The 20,020-nt window shown below is 44.9% G+C and overlaps 1 protein-coding gene across 4 annotated transcripts in view; it reads left to right on the forward strand.

Annotated features, from left to right (window-relative positions):
• AGAP1 (ArfGAP with GTPase domain, ankyrin repeat and PH domain 1) overlaps positions 1-18,904 on the forward strand; it is a 378,138-nt gene extending 359,234 nt beyond the window's left edge. For all 4 annotated transcript variants that reach the window (XM_060282347.1, XM_060282348.1, XM_035139158.2 and 1 more), the window contains 2 exons: positions 1,863-2,118; positions 14,069-18,904. In XM_060282347.1, coding sequence (XP_060138330.1) covers positions 1,863-2,118; positions 14,069-14,272 — 460 coding nt within the window. In that variant the 3' untranslated portion in view covers positions 14,273-18,904. The remainder of the gene's footprint in view (positions 1-1,862; positions 2,119-14,068) is intronic.
• The last annotated feature ends 1,116 nt before the right edge of the window (positions 18,905-20,020 follow it).

A 20,020-nucleotide genomic window follows, 5' to 3' on the forward strand; every position in this document is an offset into this window, starting at 1 on the left:
ACTACATTACTAGAAGAAGGGTAAGCATTGCTGCAAAACCTCAAAGGACTGTTTATTTTTGTACTTGAAGAACTAAAGCCAAGGCATGACCACACTTCCTTACTTTGGCCTGAAGTGGCTTTCTGTTTAAAGAGATTACCACAATGAACAAGGATGTCTTCAAAAGGTTTCTGCAAGTCTCCTGTAACCTTGGGCAGGAACCAGATACTCCATTCTATTATCCCTCTGCAAATTTTCCAGAATTCTGTGGTCACTGAGCATGCTCATTCTTCATTGATCCCATTTCCTGGTTCCCCGTCAGGATATCTTTGTAAAGATTTTTTTGTAGTTTTGCAAGCCTCCAGGTTCCCTCCGCCCCGCCCCAAGTTAGATAGCATCTTACTCTTGTACACTCCTGGTGTCATTTCAGCTACAGAAACAATGGCACTCTCCCCTGAATATTGGAATCCGTATTTGTGATAAGTTGTAGGAGTCTGAGAGACCAACAGTGCCCGTTTCTTTCACCCATTCAATCAGTGTTTTATCTCCAAGGATGTACACTGGTGTGTGAGCATGTACACAGTTGCATACTATCATACATAAAGAGCCTCTTGTCGGTTCCGCCAATGTGCCATCATTGGCAACTGCAAAAGTGCTGCTTCCCAACAAGTGTATTCCCAGCAAAAGAAATCCACTTTCTTTCCCCAGTCAAATGCATTAAACTTGCCACATTGTGTTTGTATAATCTAGGACAGCCTCCTCCAACCTGGAGTTGCCCATATGTTTTGTACTACTCCTATTATCGCCAACCAATGACCATGCTAGTTGGGCATGATGGGAGCTGGAGTCCAACATTTGGAGGGCTGATCTAGGAGAATGGTTGTGGGAGCATCTGTGTAATTCAGAGGATGCATCTCTATTTGCTTTTCTTTTTTATATGTAGAAATGGCATTTTCTCCTGACCTCTGGTGAATTTGTTGTTGTTTAGTCATTTAGTCGTGTCCAACTCTTCATGACCCCATGGACCAGAGTACGCCAGGCACTCCTGTCTTCCACTGCCTCCCGCAGTTTGATCAGACTCATGTTGGTAGCTTTGAGAACACTGTCCAACCATCTCGTCCTCTGTCATCCCCCTCTCCTAGTGCCCTCCATCTTTCCCAACATTAGGGTCTTTTCCAGGGAGTCTTCTCTTCTCATGAGGTGGCCAAAGTATTGGAGCCTCAGCTTCAGGATTTGTCCTTCCAGTGAGCACTCAGGGCTGATTTCCTTCAGAGTGGATAGGTTTTACCTTCTTGCAGTCCATGCAGGGCCGGCTCTAGGTAAGGTCCCGGTGCTGCGCGCTGCGAGGGCGGGGGCGCCGGAGTGATCTCAGCGCCAGGGCGCCCGACCTGCTCAAGACTGCCCTGAGTCCATGGGACTCTCAAGAGTCTTCTCCATAATTCAAAAGCATCAATTCTTTGGCGATCAGCCTTCTTTATGGTCCAGCTCTCACTTCCATACATCACTGGTGAATTACATGGCATATATTAGCATTGTGATGTATTTGAACCATAAATCTACATTCTTACCATGCTGTCTTTTTTACTTGTGACCCAGATGTCATAGAAAGTGGAATAAATAGCATATTTCCATAGAATACAACTGTTCTCTTGCTATTTTTATCCAAGAGAAAATAAAAACCAGAATTTCAAGTGTCTGGATTTAAAAACAAAAAACAAAACCAACGCTAACATTAAAAATGCCCTCATTTCAACCCAACTATTACATTGTCCAGATTATCTGCAAAACTAGGCATGTGTTAGAACAAACTTAACACAAGGATGTATCTGTAGGAGATGGATGAATTCATTTTGTATGATTTGTTTGTTTGTTTGCTTCCCTAGGGAAGAAAAAGAGCACTGGATCCGAGCAAAATATGAGCAGAAGCTCTTCCTTGCTCCACTGCAGCCCTTAGAGTTTTCCTTAGGCCAGCACCTGCTAAGAGCAACTGCGGAGGAAGATTTGCGAACGGTCATCCTGCTTCTTGCTCATGGGACACGAGAAGAAGTCAATGAAACCTGTGGAGATGGAGATGGGCGTTCAGCCTTACATCTAGCATGCCGGAAAGGAAATGTAGTGTTGGTGCAACTGTTAATTTGGGTGAGTATTTGCTACAAGGAAGGGACGCGGGTGGTGCTGTGGGTTAAACCACAGAGCCTAGGGCTTGCCGATCAGAAGGTCGGTAGTTTGAATCCCCGCAATGGGGTGAGCTCCCATTGCTCGGTCCCAGCTCCTGCCAACCTAGCAGTTCAAAAGCACGTCAAAGTGCAAGTAGTTAAATAGGTGTTTCCATGTGCTGCTCTGGTTCTCCAGAAGTGGCTTAGTCATGCTGGCCACATGACCTGGAAGCTTTCTGCGGACAAACGGCGGCTCCCTCGGCCAGTAAAGCAAGATGAGCGTCGCAACCCCAGAGTCGTCCACGGCTGGACGTAACGGTCAGGGGTCCCTTTACCTTTATGTGCCACATTAATTTGAGAGAGTAGCCCTGCATTAATGGGTGTGTTTGAATTGTCACTTTGGTTTAGCCAGGCCCTGTAGTACAGCTTATGTGTTTGATTTGATACAAGTGTTTGGAGCGTTGTGGTGGTATATATACATATATAGGTTGAACAGTTAATGGGCAAAACAAACATATGGCCATTCTGCACATTCACCAGGCCACAAGGAGAATGTGCACATAATCCACTCATGAAGAGGAAACTCTGCATGTAATCTGCTTGCAGGAGACTTATGTGGCAAGAAAACATAGAAGAGTATTGAACAATAAAAAACTTGGAACAGAATTCATCTCCTCAGACATTAAAAAGAAAATGGGATTTGTAATGTATACAAACCCTAAAATAGACTCAGAACAAATATTGAAGGATGAAGAAGGTAGATTATTGGGAATACAACTGAAGAATGGAAAAGAAAAAATATTTGTGGTAGGAATTTATGCCCCAAATGGGAATAAAACACATTACTTTAAATCAGTGGAAGAAAAATGATTAGAATATATAAATGAAAAAATTATCCTACTAGGAGATTTTAATGGTGTTACCTCAGTGGAATTAGATCGAACAGAAAGAAAGGGGAAATCAAAAGGGGGAAGACTCCCACACATATTTTTTCAAATGGTGGACAACCTAAATTTAAAAGATGTGTGGAGACACAAACATCCAAAGGAAAAACAATACACATGTTATTCAGAGGCTAGACAATCAGCAGGAAGAATAGATGGAATATGGACATCAATTAATTTAATTTTGAAGATTAAAAAAATAGAAATATAACCCAAATCAGTAACAGACCACAATTCAATTACGTTAGAATTAAAAAATAACAGAAAAATAAAAAGAAGATGGAGAATGAATGAAAAAATTCTAAATGATGAAAAAAAATTGAACAAAGCACAACAGCTTCTTAAGGAATTTCTCCAAGTAAACATGGCAAAGGATGATATGGGACTCAAGCAAGGTCTATATAAGAGAACTTTATATCCAACAAAATATGATACAAAGAAGAAGCAGAGAGGGAGAAATGGATCAAATTAGAAATGAAATAGAAGAGAATGAAAAAATATGAGCCAAACATCCAAAGAATGTGAGTGCAAGCCAAGAAATTAAACTTTTGCAAAATCAATTATCAACTTTACTAAATTATGAAATAGAAAACTATATTAAATGGATGAAAGAGAGGAATTTTGAAATTTTGAATTTGCTAATAAATCATGAAAAATGCTTGTGTGGCAATTAAAAAAGAGACATAAGGAAAAATAATAATAGATAAAGTGATAGAGGAAGAAAAAAAATTATAGATAATCCAGAGGAGATAAGCAAATGTTTTGTCAGATATTATTAAAAAAAAACCTCTATGAAACAAGTAGTGAAAAAGAAAAAAAGGTAGTAGAGTACCTCCAAAGAAGGAACTTTCCCAAAATTATAAGAGAAAAAAATAAATTATTGAATGTCCCTATAACTATGATGGAACTGCATCAAGCCCAGGCCCAGATGGACTCACAGCTCTACATTACAAAATTTATCTCATTGTTGAATAATGAATACTGATTATAAAATTATAAAATCTACACTGAAATCCTAGCTAATAGACTAAAAACAGTTCTTATATTTTTATAAAATCAATCAACAATACTATTAAAAAAACAGTTCTTAATATGTCTGTTGTCTTTGTCCATGGAGTTTTCTTGGCAAAATACTGGAGTGGTTTGCCAGTTCCTTCTCCTCATGAGAAGAGAAGACTCCCTGGAAAAGACCCTGATGTTGGGAAAGATGGAGGGCACTAGGAGAAGGGGACGACAGAGGACGAGATGGTTGGACAGTGTTCTCGAAGCTACGAACATGAGTTTGACCAAACTGCGGAAGGCAGCGGAAGACAGAAGTGCCTGGCATGTTCTGGTCCATGGGGTCACGAAGAGTCAGACACAGCTAAACGACTAAACAACAACAAGAAGTTCTTAATAATATTATTAAACAAGATCAAGCTAGATTCTTGCTGGGAAGTAAGATGTGTAATAACATGAGACTGGTTATTGGTGCAATCGAATATCTAGACATTCATCCAAACAAAAAGGCTGCTTTTATGTTCATTGATGCGGAAAAAACTTTCAACAACATATCATGGAAATTCTCAGTAGTGGCACCCGCCCTGTGGAACGCCCTCTCACCAGATGTCAAAGAGAACAACTACCAGACTATTAGAAGACATCTGAAGGCAGCCCTGTTTAGGGAAGCTTTTAATGTTTAATAGATTATTGTATTTTAATATCCTTCTGGAAGCCACCGAGAGTGGCTGGGGAAACCCAGCCAGATGGGCGGGGTATAAATTATTATTATTATTATTATTATTATTATTATGAAAATTATTGAAGTAATGGAAATGGAGGAACAGTTCAGCAAAGGAGTAATGGCAATTTATGATATGCAAAAAGCAAATTTGATAATCAATAATGAAATGTCAGAACTTTTCAAGATAGAAAAGGGAACCAGGCAGGGTTGCCCACTCTCTCCCTTACTATTTATCTTAACTTTGAAAATCCTTAATCAAGAAATAAGGGATGAGCAGGAGATAAAAGATATATCTTTAGGTAATAAATCTTTTAAACTAAGGGCGTTTGCAGACAATCTAGTATTATTGGTGAAGAATTCCAAAGGAAGTATCAACAAAATATTAGAAAAAATGTCAGACTATGGCAGAGTTTCAGGTTTTAAACTTAACACAACAAAAACAAAATTACAGTGGTACCTCGGTTTATGAACACAATTGGTTCTGGAAGTCTGTTCATAAACTGAAGCGTTCATAAACTGAAGCGAACTTTCCCATTGAAAGTAATGGAAAGTGGATTAATCCGTTCCAGACGGGTCTGCGGAGTACTCAACCTGAAGCGTACTTAACCCGAAGCATGGGTGTAATTGGTTCCGGAAGTCTGTTCATAAACTGAAGCGTTCATAAACTGAAGCGAACTTTCCCATTGAAAGTAATGGAAAGTGAATTATTATTAATCCATTCCAGATGGGTCCGCGGCGTTCGTAAACTGAAAATTCGTAAACCGAGGTGTTCATAAGCCTAGGTTCCACTGTAATGTTAAAGAATATCGGGAAACAGGAGAAAAAGGAACTGCAAGTTAAAATAGAATTGCAAATAGTAAATGTCACAGTGGCCGGAGTGGACTACTTCAGAGTAACGACGCTACGCAGCTCTGCATTTTATTCTTTTATTGGTGCTGCGTATTTACAGTGCTCAAGTCATTGCTATTTACACGGAGCGATGTTGTCAGTCGGTTTCAGAACCTCCTAATGGCTTTTGGCGCGTCTTTCTCCAACACAAAAGCTTTGGCAGACCCATCCTCTTGCCCCTCCTCTTCCTGCGTAATTCTGGAGTTGGAGGGATGGGTCTTCCCCCCTTGCTTGCCCCTTCCTGTCCCACCTGGGACCCTGGCTCCTCTACCTTGCCTGAGCCTCGGACACGACTTCCTGCTTCCCCACTGGAATCGGAACTCTCCCTGCTTTCCCCTTTGCTCGGGGACGGGCTTGAACTCAGGAGGGGAGGGACTTCGCGATATCCCCTGTCCCTCACATCCACCCCCCTCCCAAGCTCTCCTTCACCCCTCCCCAGGCCCCCCCCATGTGTCGGTGACGACTGGAAGCCTAAGAACTCAGTGCTCTCCGAGCCCGTTGGTGTGAATACCTCCCCCCAGTCCTGCGAGCCCCCCCCTTCCGCCTGGGCGGACGGGAATCCCAAAAAGTCCGTGGCGTCAGAGCTGGTGGGGGTAAAAACGTTCTGCTAATCTGCTCCTTCCTCTGACTGGGTGGATCTCGGTGACACCCATACCTCATCCTCTGGTTCCTCAAACTCCGCTTCCCAGCGCCATGGTGAGCTGCTCTCCCGTGCCTCCTCCTCCTCCCCCTCCCTTTCCATGTGCCAGGGCTTGGGTCTGTGGGGAAAGAGGGCGTGAAATTCTTCCACCAAGAATTCCTCCTGTATCTGAGTGGCTGGGACCCATTCATTCTGGGACGGTGGAGCATCCTCCCATGCCATGAGGTACTCCAGTCCCCCCACCCCCCACCTTGAATCCAGGATGGCCGTGGCCTCATTGAGTTGCTCCCTGCCTTCCCTCTCCCCCCCTCCCTCGGGGGTTTGTTCGCTGTCTCGGAGCCTGCTGCTTTCCCTGTACGGCGACAGCAGCGATCTATGAAACACTGGATGCACCCTCATGTCCTCTGGCAGTGCCAGCCTGTATGCCACCGGGTTTACCTGTTGCGTGACCGTGAAGGGGCCCAGCCTTTTGGGTGCCAGCTTTTTGCACCTCCCTCTGGTGGGAAGGCCCTCCGAGGACAACCACACCTTGTCCCCCACCCTGATGACCTCCCCTTGTCGCCTGTGGCGATCTGCCCCCTTTTTGTACGCTTCCTTGGCCCTCTCCAAGTGTTCTCTGAGCTGCTGGTGCACCGTCTCCAGTTCCTCTGCCCAATCCTCAGCCTGTGGGCCCTCCTCCTCCTCCTCCTCCCTCTCCCTCTCTGGGAAAGATCTGAGGTCGCGCCCGTAATTGGCCTTAAAGGGCGACACCCCTGTGGAGACGTGCACTGCATTGTTGTAGGCAAATTCTGCTAGTGGCAAGCGATCCACCCAGTCCGTTTGCCGCTGGCTGACGTAGCATCTCAGGTACTGCTGCAGAATGGCGTTGACCCTCTCCGCTTGTCCGTTGGTCTGCGGGTGTCTAGCCGTCGACAAGCTGACCTCCACCTGCAGGAGGTTCATGAGCCGCCGCCAGAACCTGGAAACAAATTGGCGGCCACGATCCGAAATAACCCTTAAAGGTAATCCATGCAGTCTGAAAATGTGATGAACAAACAGTTTGGCTGTCTCTTCTGCCGAGACTGCCCTGGCACACGGTATAAAGTGACACATTTTGGACATAAGGTCCACCACCACCAACACTGCAGTCTTACCCCTGGACGAAGGCAGATCTGTGATGAAGTCCATGGACACCACTTCCCACGGCCTGTGTGGTGTGGCTAAGGGCTCCAGCAACCCCGGTGGCGCTGCTCTGACCACCTTCGCCCGCTGGCAGGTGGTACAGCCCCTTACATAGTCTCGAACATCTTCCCGCACCCCTGGCCACCAGAAGTGTCTCATGACTAGGTGAGCGGTTTTGTCCCTTCCAAAATGCCCCGCTGTAGGGTTGTCGTGCATCTGCTTGAGGACCGTACGTCGAAGCTGGGTGGTGGGTAGGTACAGCGCACCCTTGTAGAAAAGCAGCCCTCTGCGTTGTGCAAAGTCTTTTGCCTGCTCCCTCCCCCCTCTCAGTTCTCTGAAGATGCGGTTGGCAAATTCATCCGCTGCCGTCAGTGCTGTGAGTTCTGCCTCGCTCACCACAGCTGCTCCGCAGGACCATGCCGACGGGGGGAAAATGTGCCTTGGGGCTGGTGGCGCCTCCTCCTCCATGTACTCTGGCTTGCGGGAGAGGGCATCCGCCCTGACATTCTGCTCCCCCGGGATGTAGTGGATGGAGAAGTTGAAGTTCGAGAAGAACTCTGCCCACCGTATCTGCCGCTGGTTGAGCACCCTGGCAGTTCTCCAGAACTCCAGGTTCTTGTGGTCTGTGCACACCTGGATGGGGTGCTTCGCGCCCACCAGGAAGTGTCGCCAGTGCTGGAACGCAGCGTAGATCGCAAGAAGTTCCCTATCAAACACTGTGTAGTTGCGTTCAGGCTGTGTCAGCTTCCTGGAGAAGAAGGCACAGGGTCTCCACTCCCTGTTGGCGTCCAGTTGCAACAAAATTGCGCCCACAGCTTTTTCAGAAGCATCTGTCTCAATGCGTAGGGGCGCGTCCTGCACCACATGGAACAGGTTTTGGTCTGAGGCGAACACTCTCTTGAGGCTTTCGAACGCTGCTTGCGCCTCTGGTGTCCACTTGAACTTCTGCTTGCCTCTCAGGCAGTCCGTGATGGGAGCCGTAACGCGAGAGAAGTTCTTGATGAACTTCCTGTAGAAGTTAGCGAAGCCTAGTAGGCGTTGGGCATCTTTGCGCGTCCTGGGGCTGTGCCAGTCCAGGATGGCCTGCACCTTGTCCTTGTCCATCGCCAGCCCCTTGTCTGACAGCTTGTAGCCCAGGAAGTCCACCTCTTTGGTGTGACACTTGCACTTCTCCAGCTTCACATACAGGTGGTGCTCCTTCAGGCGTTGCAACACCTCTCTGACATCTTTCACATGCTGCACTGGGTCATTCGAGTAGATAAGGATGTCATCTAGGAAGACCAAGCATTTCCTGAAGAGGAGGGACCCCAGGACGTGGTGCATGAAGGCCTGGAAGCATGCTGAGCCCCCTTGCAAACCGAAGGGCATCACCAGATATTCAAAAGAGCCCAGAGGCGTGAACATCGTGGTTTTCCATTCATCTCCTTCCCGGATCCTGATCAAGTTGTACGCCCCCCTTAGGTCCAGCTTGGTGAAAATCTTGCCCCTGCGTGCCGCTGTCAGGAGATCATCCACTCTGGGCATGGGGAAAGCCACGGGCTCTGTCACCGAATTCAGCCGTCTAAAGTCCACCACAAGACGGCGCTGTTGCGTGTCTTTCTTGTCCACCCAGAAGACCGGGCTGCCCCCTGCTGCCTTGCTTTCCCTTATGAACCCCCGCTTGAGGTTCTTGTCGATGAAAGCGCGCAGATCCTCCAGCTCCTGGTCTGACATGGCGTACAGCTTGGCTGGGGGTATCGTCGCCCCTGGCACCAGGTTGATCTGGCAGTCAAAAGGCCTGTGCGGGGGTAGGTGGTCGGACTCCGCTTCGCTGAAGACCTCCTGCAGGTCCCAGTACTGCTTGGGTATTGCCTCACCCCCTTTGATATGCATGGTGGCCACCGTGGCTATCGGAGGCCCCTCCCCTGGTTGGTGCTGCATGCAATGTTCCAGACAAAAGTCTGACCCAAACGTGATGCACCTCTGGTGCCAACTGATGGAGGGGTCGTGGCGCGCCAGCCAGCTCATGCCCAAGACGATGGGGGGGTCTGAGATGGTGGTGACGTTGAACGCCAGTGTCTCTGAGTGCCTTCCCACCGTCATTCTCATGGGGGGGGTTTGATGTGTGATGGCCCCTCCCAGCAGCTCCCTGCCGTCAATGGTTGCTACGTGCAGAGGAAAATCCAACTGCAAAAGCTGGATTTGGTGCTCTTCTGCAAAGCTTCTCGAGAAGAAGTTGGCGGACGCCCCACTGTCAATTAAGGCGAGGACCGTCAGGGGATAGCCATTTGGGAGCGTTAGCGTCACTTCTAGAACCACTCCTGCTCTGGGAGGGGTGGGCTGGCTCTGCACCTCTCTGTGCGGGTGGGCGGGCTGGGGCTGTTGTCTGCTGACTGTGCCTGGCTGCTGCCCCTTGTCTCCTGCAGCCAGGCTTTCCCGTTTCCCTGCTGTGGTGCTGCGTCAGTGGGGGAGGGCACCACCGTTCCCGCCTTTCCTTGCCACTCCCTGCGATGTGGGCAGTCTCTGACGAGATGCTGGGGTGAGTTGCAGAGAAAGCAATTCCCGCCCCTTCCCTCCTTGCGTCTTGGCGCCGCTGGGGTTTGAAAAGCCCGCGCGCGCGCGCTATCAATCTGCATGGGCTCCTGGTCCTGGCTGGCTCCAGGCGTGGCCTGAAAGGGTTGTTGAGGGAGTGGCTTCTCCTGCGACCGTGGGAACCAAGCCCGCTTTGCGCGCGTCGCTTGCTTGTCGTTCCACCGGGATTCCTGCCTCACCCCCACCGCCAGAGCTGCTTTGCTCAGCTGATCCATAGTACTGGGCTTTGGACCTCTCGAGAGTTCATCCTTCACCTCCTCGCTCAAACCCAAGTAAAACGCAGCTTGCATGGGAGGCGAATCCAAAACCCACCCCAGTCTGTGCACCAGCATGGTGAATTTCGCCCAATATGCGCGAACTGTCATATTTCCTTGGCGTAAATTATGCAGTTCCTCCTTAGTCTGGTCCAAATGACTATCGGACGAATACATCGTCCTCAAACCTTCTAGAAATTGTTGGACATTTTTCATGCAAGGATTCTTGGTTGCGATTAATGGTCTTAGCCACTCCCTGGCTGCTCCGGTGAGATGTTCCACAATAAACGCTACTCTGTGCTCATCATCGGGGAACTCATTCTGGTGCAGCTCAAGAGCATACACGATCTCAGTCTCAAAGCCCTGAAACTCCTTCGGGTCTCCATTGAACTTGCTTACAAGGGTCCCTGCTCTCCTTCCTGGCAGCACTTGGACTTGGGGAGCCCCTCCCGCCTTGTTTTTCTCTGCATCCAGCTTGTTTTGGAGGTCTACCGCCACCGCCCTTAAATGCTGCTCTTTTTCCTGGAGCTCTCTCACCTGTTCCGCAAGTTGTAGCCGGTCGTCCTGGACCTTCTTAGTCTCCTCTTTAGCTGCCTTCAATTCTCCCTGCGCCTGCAGCGACAGCTGTTGCAGTTCTAGCTGGGCTTGCTCAGCGATCTGCCGCCACTTCTCCGCCTCGGACACGCTCATCCCGGCAACTCCGAAGTAGCCCAAAAATCATTAGGAGGTTGCTGTCACAGTGGCCGGAGTGGACTACTTCAGAGTAACGACGCTACGCAGCTCTGCATTTTATTCTTTTATTGGTGCTGCGTATTTACAGTGCTCAAGTCATTGCTATTTACACGGAGCGATGTTGTCAGTCGGTTTCAGAACCTCCTAATGGCTTTTGGCGCGTCTTTCTCCAACACAAAAGCTTTGGCAGACCCATCCTCTTGCCCCTCCTCTTCCTGCGTAATTCTGGAGTTGGAGGGATGGGTCTTCCCCCCTTGCTTGCCCCTTCCTGTCCCACCTGGGACCCTGGCTCCTCTACCTTGCCTGAGCCTCGGACACGACTTCCTGCTTCCCCACTGGAATCGGAACTCTCCCTGCTTTCCCCTTTGCTCGGGGACGGGCTTGAACTCAGGAGGGGAGGGACTTCGCGATATCCCCTGTCCCTCACAGTAAAGAAAATAAAACATTTTGGAATCCAAATTACAATGAAAAATATAAATTTATTTGAAGATAATTATAATAACATTTGGAAAGATATAAAGAGAGATTTAGAAATTTGGTCCAGATTAAAGTTATCCTTGTGGGGTGGAATTGCGGCAATAAAAATGAATATTCTCCCCAACTTAGTGTTCCTTTTTCAAATGATCCCCATAATTGAAAAAATGGATTGTTTTAATTTATGAAAGAAATATTTGTCTAAGTTTGTCTGGCAGGGTAAGATGCCTCACATAAAATACAAATTATTAACAGATAAAAGAGAACGGGGAGGCTTTGGCCTCCCAGACTTGAAAATATATTATGAGGCATCTTGCCTCTGCTGGATAAAAGAATGAATATTATTGGAAAATAGGGACATCTTGGACTGAGAGGGATTCAACAACAGGTATGGATGGCATGCCTATTTAGTTTATAATAAGACAAATGTACATCTATGATTTTCAAATTATATAATCAGAAGTTATTTATTTAATATTTGGAGGAAGTATCAAAATTTATTCGAGCCAAAGATTCCATGGTGGGCTGCATCATTAGAGGCAATTTTGATAAAAAAGAAAAATATGGATACAAATTGGGCAACATCTAAACAATTAATAAAAGAAGAACAAGGACAGTTAGAATTGAAATCTTATGAAGAAATTTCTCAACATTGTACGAGTTGGTTACAATATTATCAATTAAATGATATATTTAAACCAGACCAAAAAAATGGATTCCAAAAAGAAGAATCAAAATTTCAATTAGAATTATTACAAAATTATTTTAAAAATTATCAAAAACGTACAAATTATTATTGGAATGGGAACTCAAAGATGAAGAGATAAAGGAAATTATGATTAAACTAGTGTCATTCAGCCCGTTTAATAAACGGGCGCTAGAACATTCGGCCTGTTTCGGCGGCAGCGACACGTGCCTCCCATGGCTGCTCCCGTGTGCCTCCCACAGCCGCCGCTTCGTCGAGGCGCTCCACTGAGCCCAGCTGGGCAGCGGGCGCCCAGGAGAAGGCCGCAATTCTTCTGAGGATCACGGGGGAAACAGTAGGCAGAGGGGTGGGGGTGGGGAGAGCGTGTGTGTGTGTGTGTGCGTCCAGTCTCTGCGTCCAATCCCTGTGTCCGTGGGGCACATGCGCAGTAGCGCGGACACAGGGACACAGGGACTGGACGCAGAGACACAGGGACTTTATTATATAGGATGGGGACAAGATTTTGTGTACGCAATACAGATGGACCAATGGGAAAAACTTTGGAAATACGATATCAATTTACTGCCTGTTATACCATTAAAGAAAATGTAATGAATATGTTGTACAGGTAGTACACGACCTCTGCTAAATTAGCAAAAAAAAATAAACTAGAAATAAATGTATGTTGGAGATGCAAGTTATCAGAAGGAACATTGTATCATGTTTGGTGGGGATGTGACAAAATTAAAAAGTTCTGGGGAAATATTTATGAAGAATTGAAAAAAATGTTCAAAATAACATTCGAAAAAAGACCAGAAGCTTTCCTTTTAGGAATAGTGACAAAAGACATCCCCAGGGACAATGTTAAAAATGTTCTTTATGTGACAGCCGCCACAAGGATTTTGGTCACAAAAAATTGAAAGGGAGAAAAAATCCCAACAGTGGCAGAATGGCAAATTAAATTTTGTGAATTTATTGAATTAGCTAAAATGATGGCAGCAATCAGATTACAATCTAATCAAAATTTAAGAAAGAATAGGAATGCGTAGAGGAATACATGGCAAAACAATGTTCCAAAAGTAATTTGTTGATATGTTTAAACTGAAACCCACAAAATCAAAATGAACAAAGTATAAGATCTTATGGTTAATAGCATTAATATATTGCTCAAACACAATTTAAAGATACTGTATTAAATTTAATGATGCCAAACATGGGTGGAGGGAAGTCACAGGGAATTAAGAGGGTAAAAATGAAAATGAAAAACAATATTCGGATATATGTATATAGAAGGTAATGTTAAAATGCCGAAGTTGGTTTATTTTATTTTTATTTATTTATTTTTTGTTTATATCATTGTTGTATTGTATTATTGCAAAAATCAAGTAATTTTTTTAAAAAGAAGAATAATAGGAAACTCTGCACGTTTCTGAATCCATCTACAGGCCTTGGGGATTGTATGTATATTAATTTTGTACATTTTGCAGTTATTATGCATAATTTACAATATGTACATTCCCTAACATTCCCCTAACATGTACATATTCCAACCTGGTGCAAAGGTCTTATGAATGCTGGCAGCTCAGAATCAGTGTATATCCCTTAAAATGTGTATATAGTTTAAAAGCGCTTGATTAATTTAAAACTGTTCTCCCTTGAAAGTTGGCGAGCGCATCTAGGGTCATCAGGCATGAATGAAGCCCCCTTCTCCCTGAGTGAGGCAGGAGTGCTGCTGACCTCAGCGGTGGTAGCTGGGGGCACAACAGAAAGCTGCTCAGATTTAAAACTAGGTAATGAGAATGATTTCTTTCCAGCTTCTCTGCCTGCTCCTGTTCCTAAATGCTGCCTGTTCTTTCCACAGTATGGTCTTGACGTTATGGCCCGCGATGCCCATGGAAACGGTGCTTTGGCCTATGCCAGGCAAGCCACCAGCCAAGAGTGCATTGACCTTCTCCTGCAGTACGGCTGCCCCGATGAGTGCTTTGTCCTTATGGCTACTCCCAATTTATCATGGAAGAACACTAATAGGAACAACAGCAGTGCAAGGATGCCCACCATCATCTGAAAATACTGGCTCTTGTTTTCTGACCTTACTAATATTCATACATGTTAGGCATTACTTCCACAGCTGAAGCCCATGAGTCTGTAAAAGAGCCCTTCTTTTCTCCTCAGTTCTCACTTTCTCCAGAGAGGGCGGGAATTGCCTGGCTACTGTAAAAAGACAAGAAGGAGAAAAGAGGACTGCAGAAACCATTTGTTTTAATAAAAAGAACTCAAAGGATGAAACTGTAGATGGGAGGAGAAGACAAAGAGAGGTCATGGATTCACTAATGATAGCACATGACATGGGACCATTTGACTGGGTGTCTCGAGGCAAGGCTCTCAAGGCAAGTATTGCACGAGAGTTACTGGAGGGAAACAACAGGGGGAAGACGAGAAGAAATTGCAACTTTCCTTAACTGACAGTTCAGCACATCAGTACAATTCACCTCTACCAAACTGAACATTTGGATTTCATTCCCTTTTCTAAAGAGCTTGACGGCATAAATCAGAAGCAAGCACAGAGTTTGTCAGGTCTGAAGCTCCTATGATGGTATGTGTCAAATCAGTTGTAGCTAATCTGTCCAGGGAGAATACTGGCTTCATTACACTTGTATAGTTGAGTTCTTCCAGCATTACTGCTGTTTAATAGAACATGATTAGTCATCACGGAGAAAAAAGCATATTAGCTGAGGAGGTAGTTACATGGCACGCTTCGGTGATTGCTTGGATGTGATTGCAATATTCTTAGAAGCATCATATTATCTCAGACATGTTCTTTCAAGCCCTTGGAGCCTTCCTTTCTAAATTCACTGTCATAATTTAGTATCTGTTTAATTTTTCAGTCCAAAGAGAGGAAATCAGTTGCTGAGTATTATTTGACTGCAGCCTCCTTGGTGTAAAAACAAAATGGAAAAAATAAATAAGAATAGCTATGAAATGCAAAAGGGATTAATGAATACTGCTAAGGAAAAAAAATTTCAAGCTCATTTATGAGAATAACTACATAAAAGGCTAATTTTTTCCATCATGAGAAATACATTGTGTCACTTTCACCAATATAAATGTGTTAAGTTTCACCCTAAATTATTTAGATTGTGTATTGTGTCTTTTGGTTATGTGTATGTAAAATATTCTATTCAAATTTTTAAATGTTCGTAAGTATGCATTGATTTTTTTGTAAGGCAAATATACTTCTGTTAATTTATAAACTATAATTGATGTGACATAATGTGCAGATAGTTAGGATCTAAGGGATCACAGATTGTAGTAATAGATCGTGAAAACACTCCAGACAAAGAAATAGATTTTTTCCTTGATGAAAAGCATATCTGTCTAAGATGCTGGCACATGTTTACAGAAAAGGTGTTGGGAAATATGGTTTGGAAAGGCAGACCATTGTCTTCCAGAAGCACAAACATCTTTCACTGTGTGCTTCCTGAAAATGTTGTGGAGTGTGCTTGGGAGCCTGAAGCAAAGTATGCAAGAATCAGGGTCCAATCATAGCTTCTTGTCCTCCAGAATGGATCCCGTGGAATGGCTGACTTCTGGGAAGGATTTTAGATAACAATAGCAGTTTCAGTGTATTGGTAGCACTGAATTGTTTTTAGCTTTTGTCTCCTTTGTGGGTTCTGTGATTTTGAATTGCGAGGCATGAATAGGAAAAAGGGTATGTTATAGAGAAGGAATTAATGTTGAAACTGCCCGAGAGAGATACCAGTGAAGAATTCTTTACATGCAATAACAAAACATACATTTACCTGCATTTAACACTCCTGTGGTATTTTATTTCTTTGTGACTGTATTTTCCATTGAAGGGGAAAATAACTGGAGAAAATAAAGCACAGAACTGAATTTGTGCTGAGAAGACCAGAAGAAATACTTTTGTAATGTTGTAATCTCCTGGGGCTGCAGACCCTCTGCTCTTTGTTGGGCAAGGGACAATTTCCTAAGCTTTCTTCCTGACAGTTTACTAAAATAAGGCTTGACAAAATACAATTTAGTGGTACAAATTGTGGTAATGCCAAGAGTACCCCAAATGAAGTCAATAGAAAGTACTTGGTTTTTGTACCTCCCCTAAAAGAGCAGAGGGTCTGCAGCCCCAGGTTCTGATGAACATGGCGGTGATGGAGGGAAGGCATCAGCCGATTGCTAGTGTCACGTAAGCAGTGTTATGGAAGCCGCATTAAACCTAGTATCTGCCTGAACATCTTCAAAGCCACAAATGTGGACTCATGCTGCAAAATTCCCATGGCTCTTTTATTTCTTTTAAATGCTCACAGAGCTGAATACACGAAAAGAGAAAACCAATGGAATAAGGCGGCCAACTCAAGCATTGTTGCACAAAGACTGTAGTTTGTGCCTGTGAGGCTTCTCTTGGCTCAAGTTACCAGACAACATTACAAAAGTATTTCTTCTGGTCTTCTCAGCACAAATTCAGTTCTGTGCTTTATTTTCTCCAGTTATTTTCCCCTTCAATGGAAAATACAGTCACAAAGAAATAAAATACCACAGGAGTGTTAAATGCAGGTAAATGTATGTTTTGTTATTGCATGTAAAGAATTCTTCACTGGTATCTCTCTCGGGCAGTTTCAACATTAATTCCTTCTCTATAACATACCCTTTTTCCTACTCATGCCTCGCAATTCAAAATACACATAACCAAAAGACAGAATACTGTACACAATCTAAATAACTTAGGGTGAAACTCAACACATTTATATTAGTGAAAGTGACACAATGTGTTTCTCATAATAGAAAATATGTATCAGCCACACCCAAACAAAAGTTATTGTCACACCTGAAGAAACTAGAATACATGAAGGAAGAGTAGGGGAAAGTTTAAGAGAACAATTACCCCAACCATCAGCTCCTCAGCAACACTTACATACAAATGCTATAAAAGTGAAAGTAAAACCTGAAATTTCATTTATTCAAAACACCTGACTGCAGAAGAGCAGCTTGTCATTCCCAGAGTCAAATGCCACTACCTGGCTGAAAGTCACAATGCTAAAATCAGAACTTCACTGATACTGTAAGAAAAACTCCTGCCTCATAAGCTCACTGTTCCTCTTGCATTTCCTTCCCTGCCACCTTCTTGGATAAAAGTCCCATGCATTGAATCAAAATATATTAAATCACAGGGACAACAGATCTGGCTATGCCATATTTGCATGTGGCATAAGTGGAGTGTGACATGTTTGTTATGAGTTCAGGATTATAATAATATATTTAGTTATTTTTAAAGAGGGAAATCATGCACTCACACTTTTCAAGGATTCTCCATGATGCTCAAAGCATCTTGTTTTATTTAGGCCAAACCAGATACAGTGGGAAAGATGTGGCGTGTCTCCCAATGCATGGGCGTAGGCGGGGGGCAGGAGGGGCAATTGCCCCTCCTAGAAGCAGAAGGCTGAGGGGCGCAGGCGCGGCAGCCCCAGGTTCCCGCTCCCGGCACGAAGCTCCAGAGGCGCGCGGGGAGCGTAAGCGGAGGAGGCAGCCACAGGCTTGCGTTCCCCGCCTGCCTCTGGAGCTTCGCGCCGGGAGCGGGAGCCTGGGGCCGCCTCCTCAGAAGACCTGGGAGGCGGAGGAGGCAGCCACAAGCTCGCGTTCCCCGCACACCTCTGGAGCTTCGCGCCGGGAGCGGGAGCCTGGGGCCGCCTCCTCAGAAGAGCTGGGCGGCGCAGGCAACGTAGCCAGGCCCACATTCCCACTGTGGCCCCTCCCCTCCCGCCCCTTGCCCCCGCCCCTTGCCCCCCCTAATTTTGATCCTGGATACGCCCCTGCCCCAATGCTTTCTATGTTCACTTTAATGTAACTATGGGGTGTGTGCCCAGATTTGGAGCAGTGACAGGACAAGGGTGTTTTAACTCTTTCCCCACCGATCATTTCCCTGCTAAATACAGAGAGAAAAGCCGATGGGGGAGAGATATTATGATTATGCTGCATGGATAAAGAAAGAGATGTAGACAGCACTATATATACACGAGTGTCTGATTAATACAAGAGAGTCCTGCATAGGAGCAGGATTGTACAGGCTGAGCGAGATGTGACATAAAGAATGTCTCCTAATGGGTTTTGTTTTTACTGTAATGCTGCTGCAGGGGGCTCAGAATATGATGTGGGGAGGGCAGTACTTAACTATTTTCCCATAGGCCATTTTCCCAATGATAATATCTCTCCCCATCTGCTTTTCTCTCTGAGGGGGAAAAAGATACGTGAGCAAAGTATCTAAGCAGCTAGAAGTATTTAGCAGGGAAATGATCGGTGGGGAAAGAGTTAAAACACCCTCTTCCTGTCGCTGCTCCAAATCTGGGTTTCTTCAGGTGTGACAATAAGGGTGTGGCTGATACGTATTAGGGTGAAGTAGTTATTTAGAGCACTCAATTCATATCTGAAGTTTTTGTGTTGGTAGTTGAGTTACATGCTTTCCTTTGTCTCGTCTGGTTAATATTGGGAGACATTTCACTTTGCTTGTTGTTTCATATGATCTTGTTCGATTAAATGTCAATTTGTATTATGTTTCCCTCTCGCTTTCTCCATCCCTTCTTAGTGTGTCAGCTGTACAGTATTCTGAATTTTAAAAATGTTGTAAAGTAATGCAAAGAGAGAGACTGCTATATTGGATATGTCTCTTTCTAATAAATATAAGAAAATACCCTTGTTTGCCTGTAAATGTTGTTCTTTCACATCTTTTCACAAAGGCAACTGCTGAAATTTCTCTCTAGTTACTAAAGGTAAAGAACATTTCCCCCCTAAATAAATAAATACTTGTAAAATGCATTGATTGATAGAGCCCAGTATTGTCTATCGTCAATGTCTTTCTAAGCACTGCTTAGATGCTTTTCAGCTGGACATCACAAGGATTGAGCCTGCAACCTTGTTCATGCAAAGCATGTCAACTACTTGTAGCCTAATTCTACACTTGTACAGCTTCTCTCAAATATATAAGCACTTATTGTAAATGTTGATGAATGTATTTTTCCCCATCAACATATATATTGTAATACCTATTAGTTTGACTCCACAGTCAGTATATGGACAATCATAGAGTTGAAAGAGACCACAAGGGCCATCCAGTCTAACCCCCTGCCAAGCAGGAAACACCATCAAAGCATTCCTGACAGATGGCTGTCAAGCCTCTGCTTAAAGACCTCCAAAGAAGGAGACTTCACCACACTCCTTGGCAGCAAATCCCACTGTTGAACAGTTCTTACTGTCAGGAAGTTCTTCCTAATGTTTAGGTGGAATCTTCTTTCTTGTAGTTTGAATCCATTGCTCCGTGTCTGCTTCTCTGGAGCAGCAGAAAACAACCTTTCTCCCTCCTCTATATGGCATCCTTTTATATATTTGAACATGGCTATCATATCACCCCTTAATCTTCTCTTCTCCAGGTTAAACATACCCAGCTCCCTAAGCCGTTCCTCATAAGGCATTGTTTCCAGGCCTATGACCATTTTGGTTGCCCTCCTCTGGACACGTTCCAGCTTGTCAGTATCCTTCTTGAACTGTGGTGCCCAGAACTGGACACAGTACTGCAGGTGAGGTCTGACCAGAGCAGAATACAGTGGTACTATTACTTCCCTTGATCTAGATGCTATACTCCTATTGATGCAGCCCAGAATTGCATTGGCCTTTTTAGCTGCTGCATCACACTGTTGACTCATGTCAAGTTTGTGGTCTACCAAGACTCCTAGATCCTTTTCACATGTGCAGGCGTCACCCATCCTGTATTTGTGCTTTTTGGGTTTTTTTGCCCAAGGTTATCAACAAA

The sequence above is a fragment of the Zootoca vivipara genome, chromosome 1 (genome assembly GCF_963506605.1).
Source record: "Zootoca vivipara chromosome 1, rZooViv1.1, whole genome shotgun sequence".
In the NCBI taxonomy this organism is placed as follows: domain Eukaryota; kingdom Metazoa; phylum Chordata; class Lepidosauria; order Squamata; family Lacertidae; genus Zootoca; species Zootoca vivipara.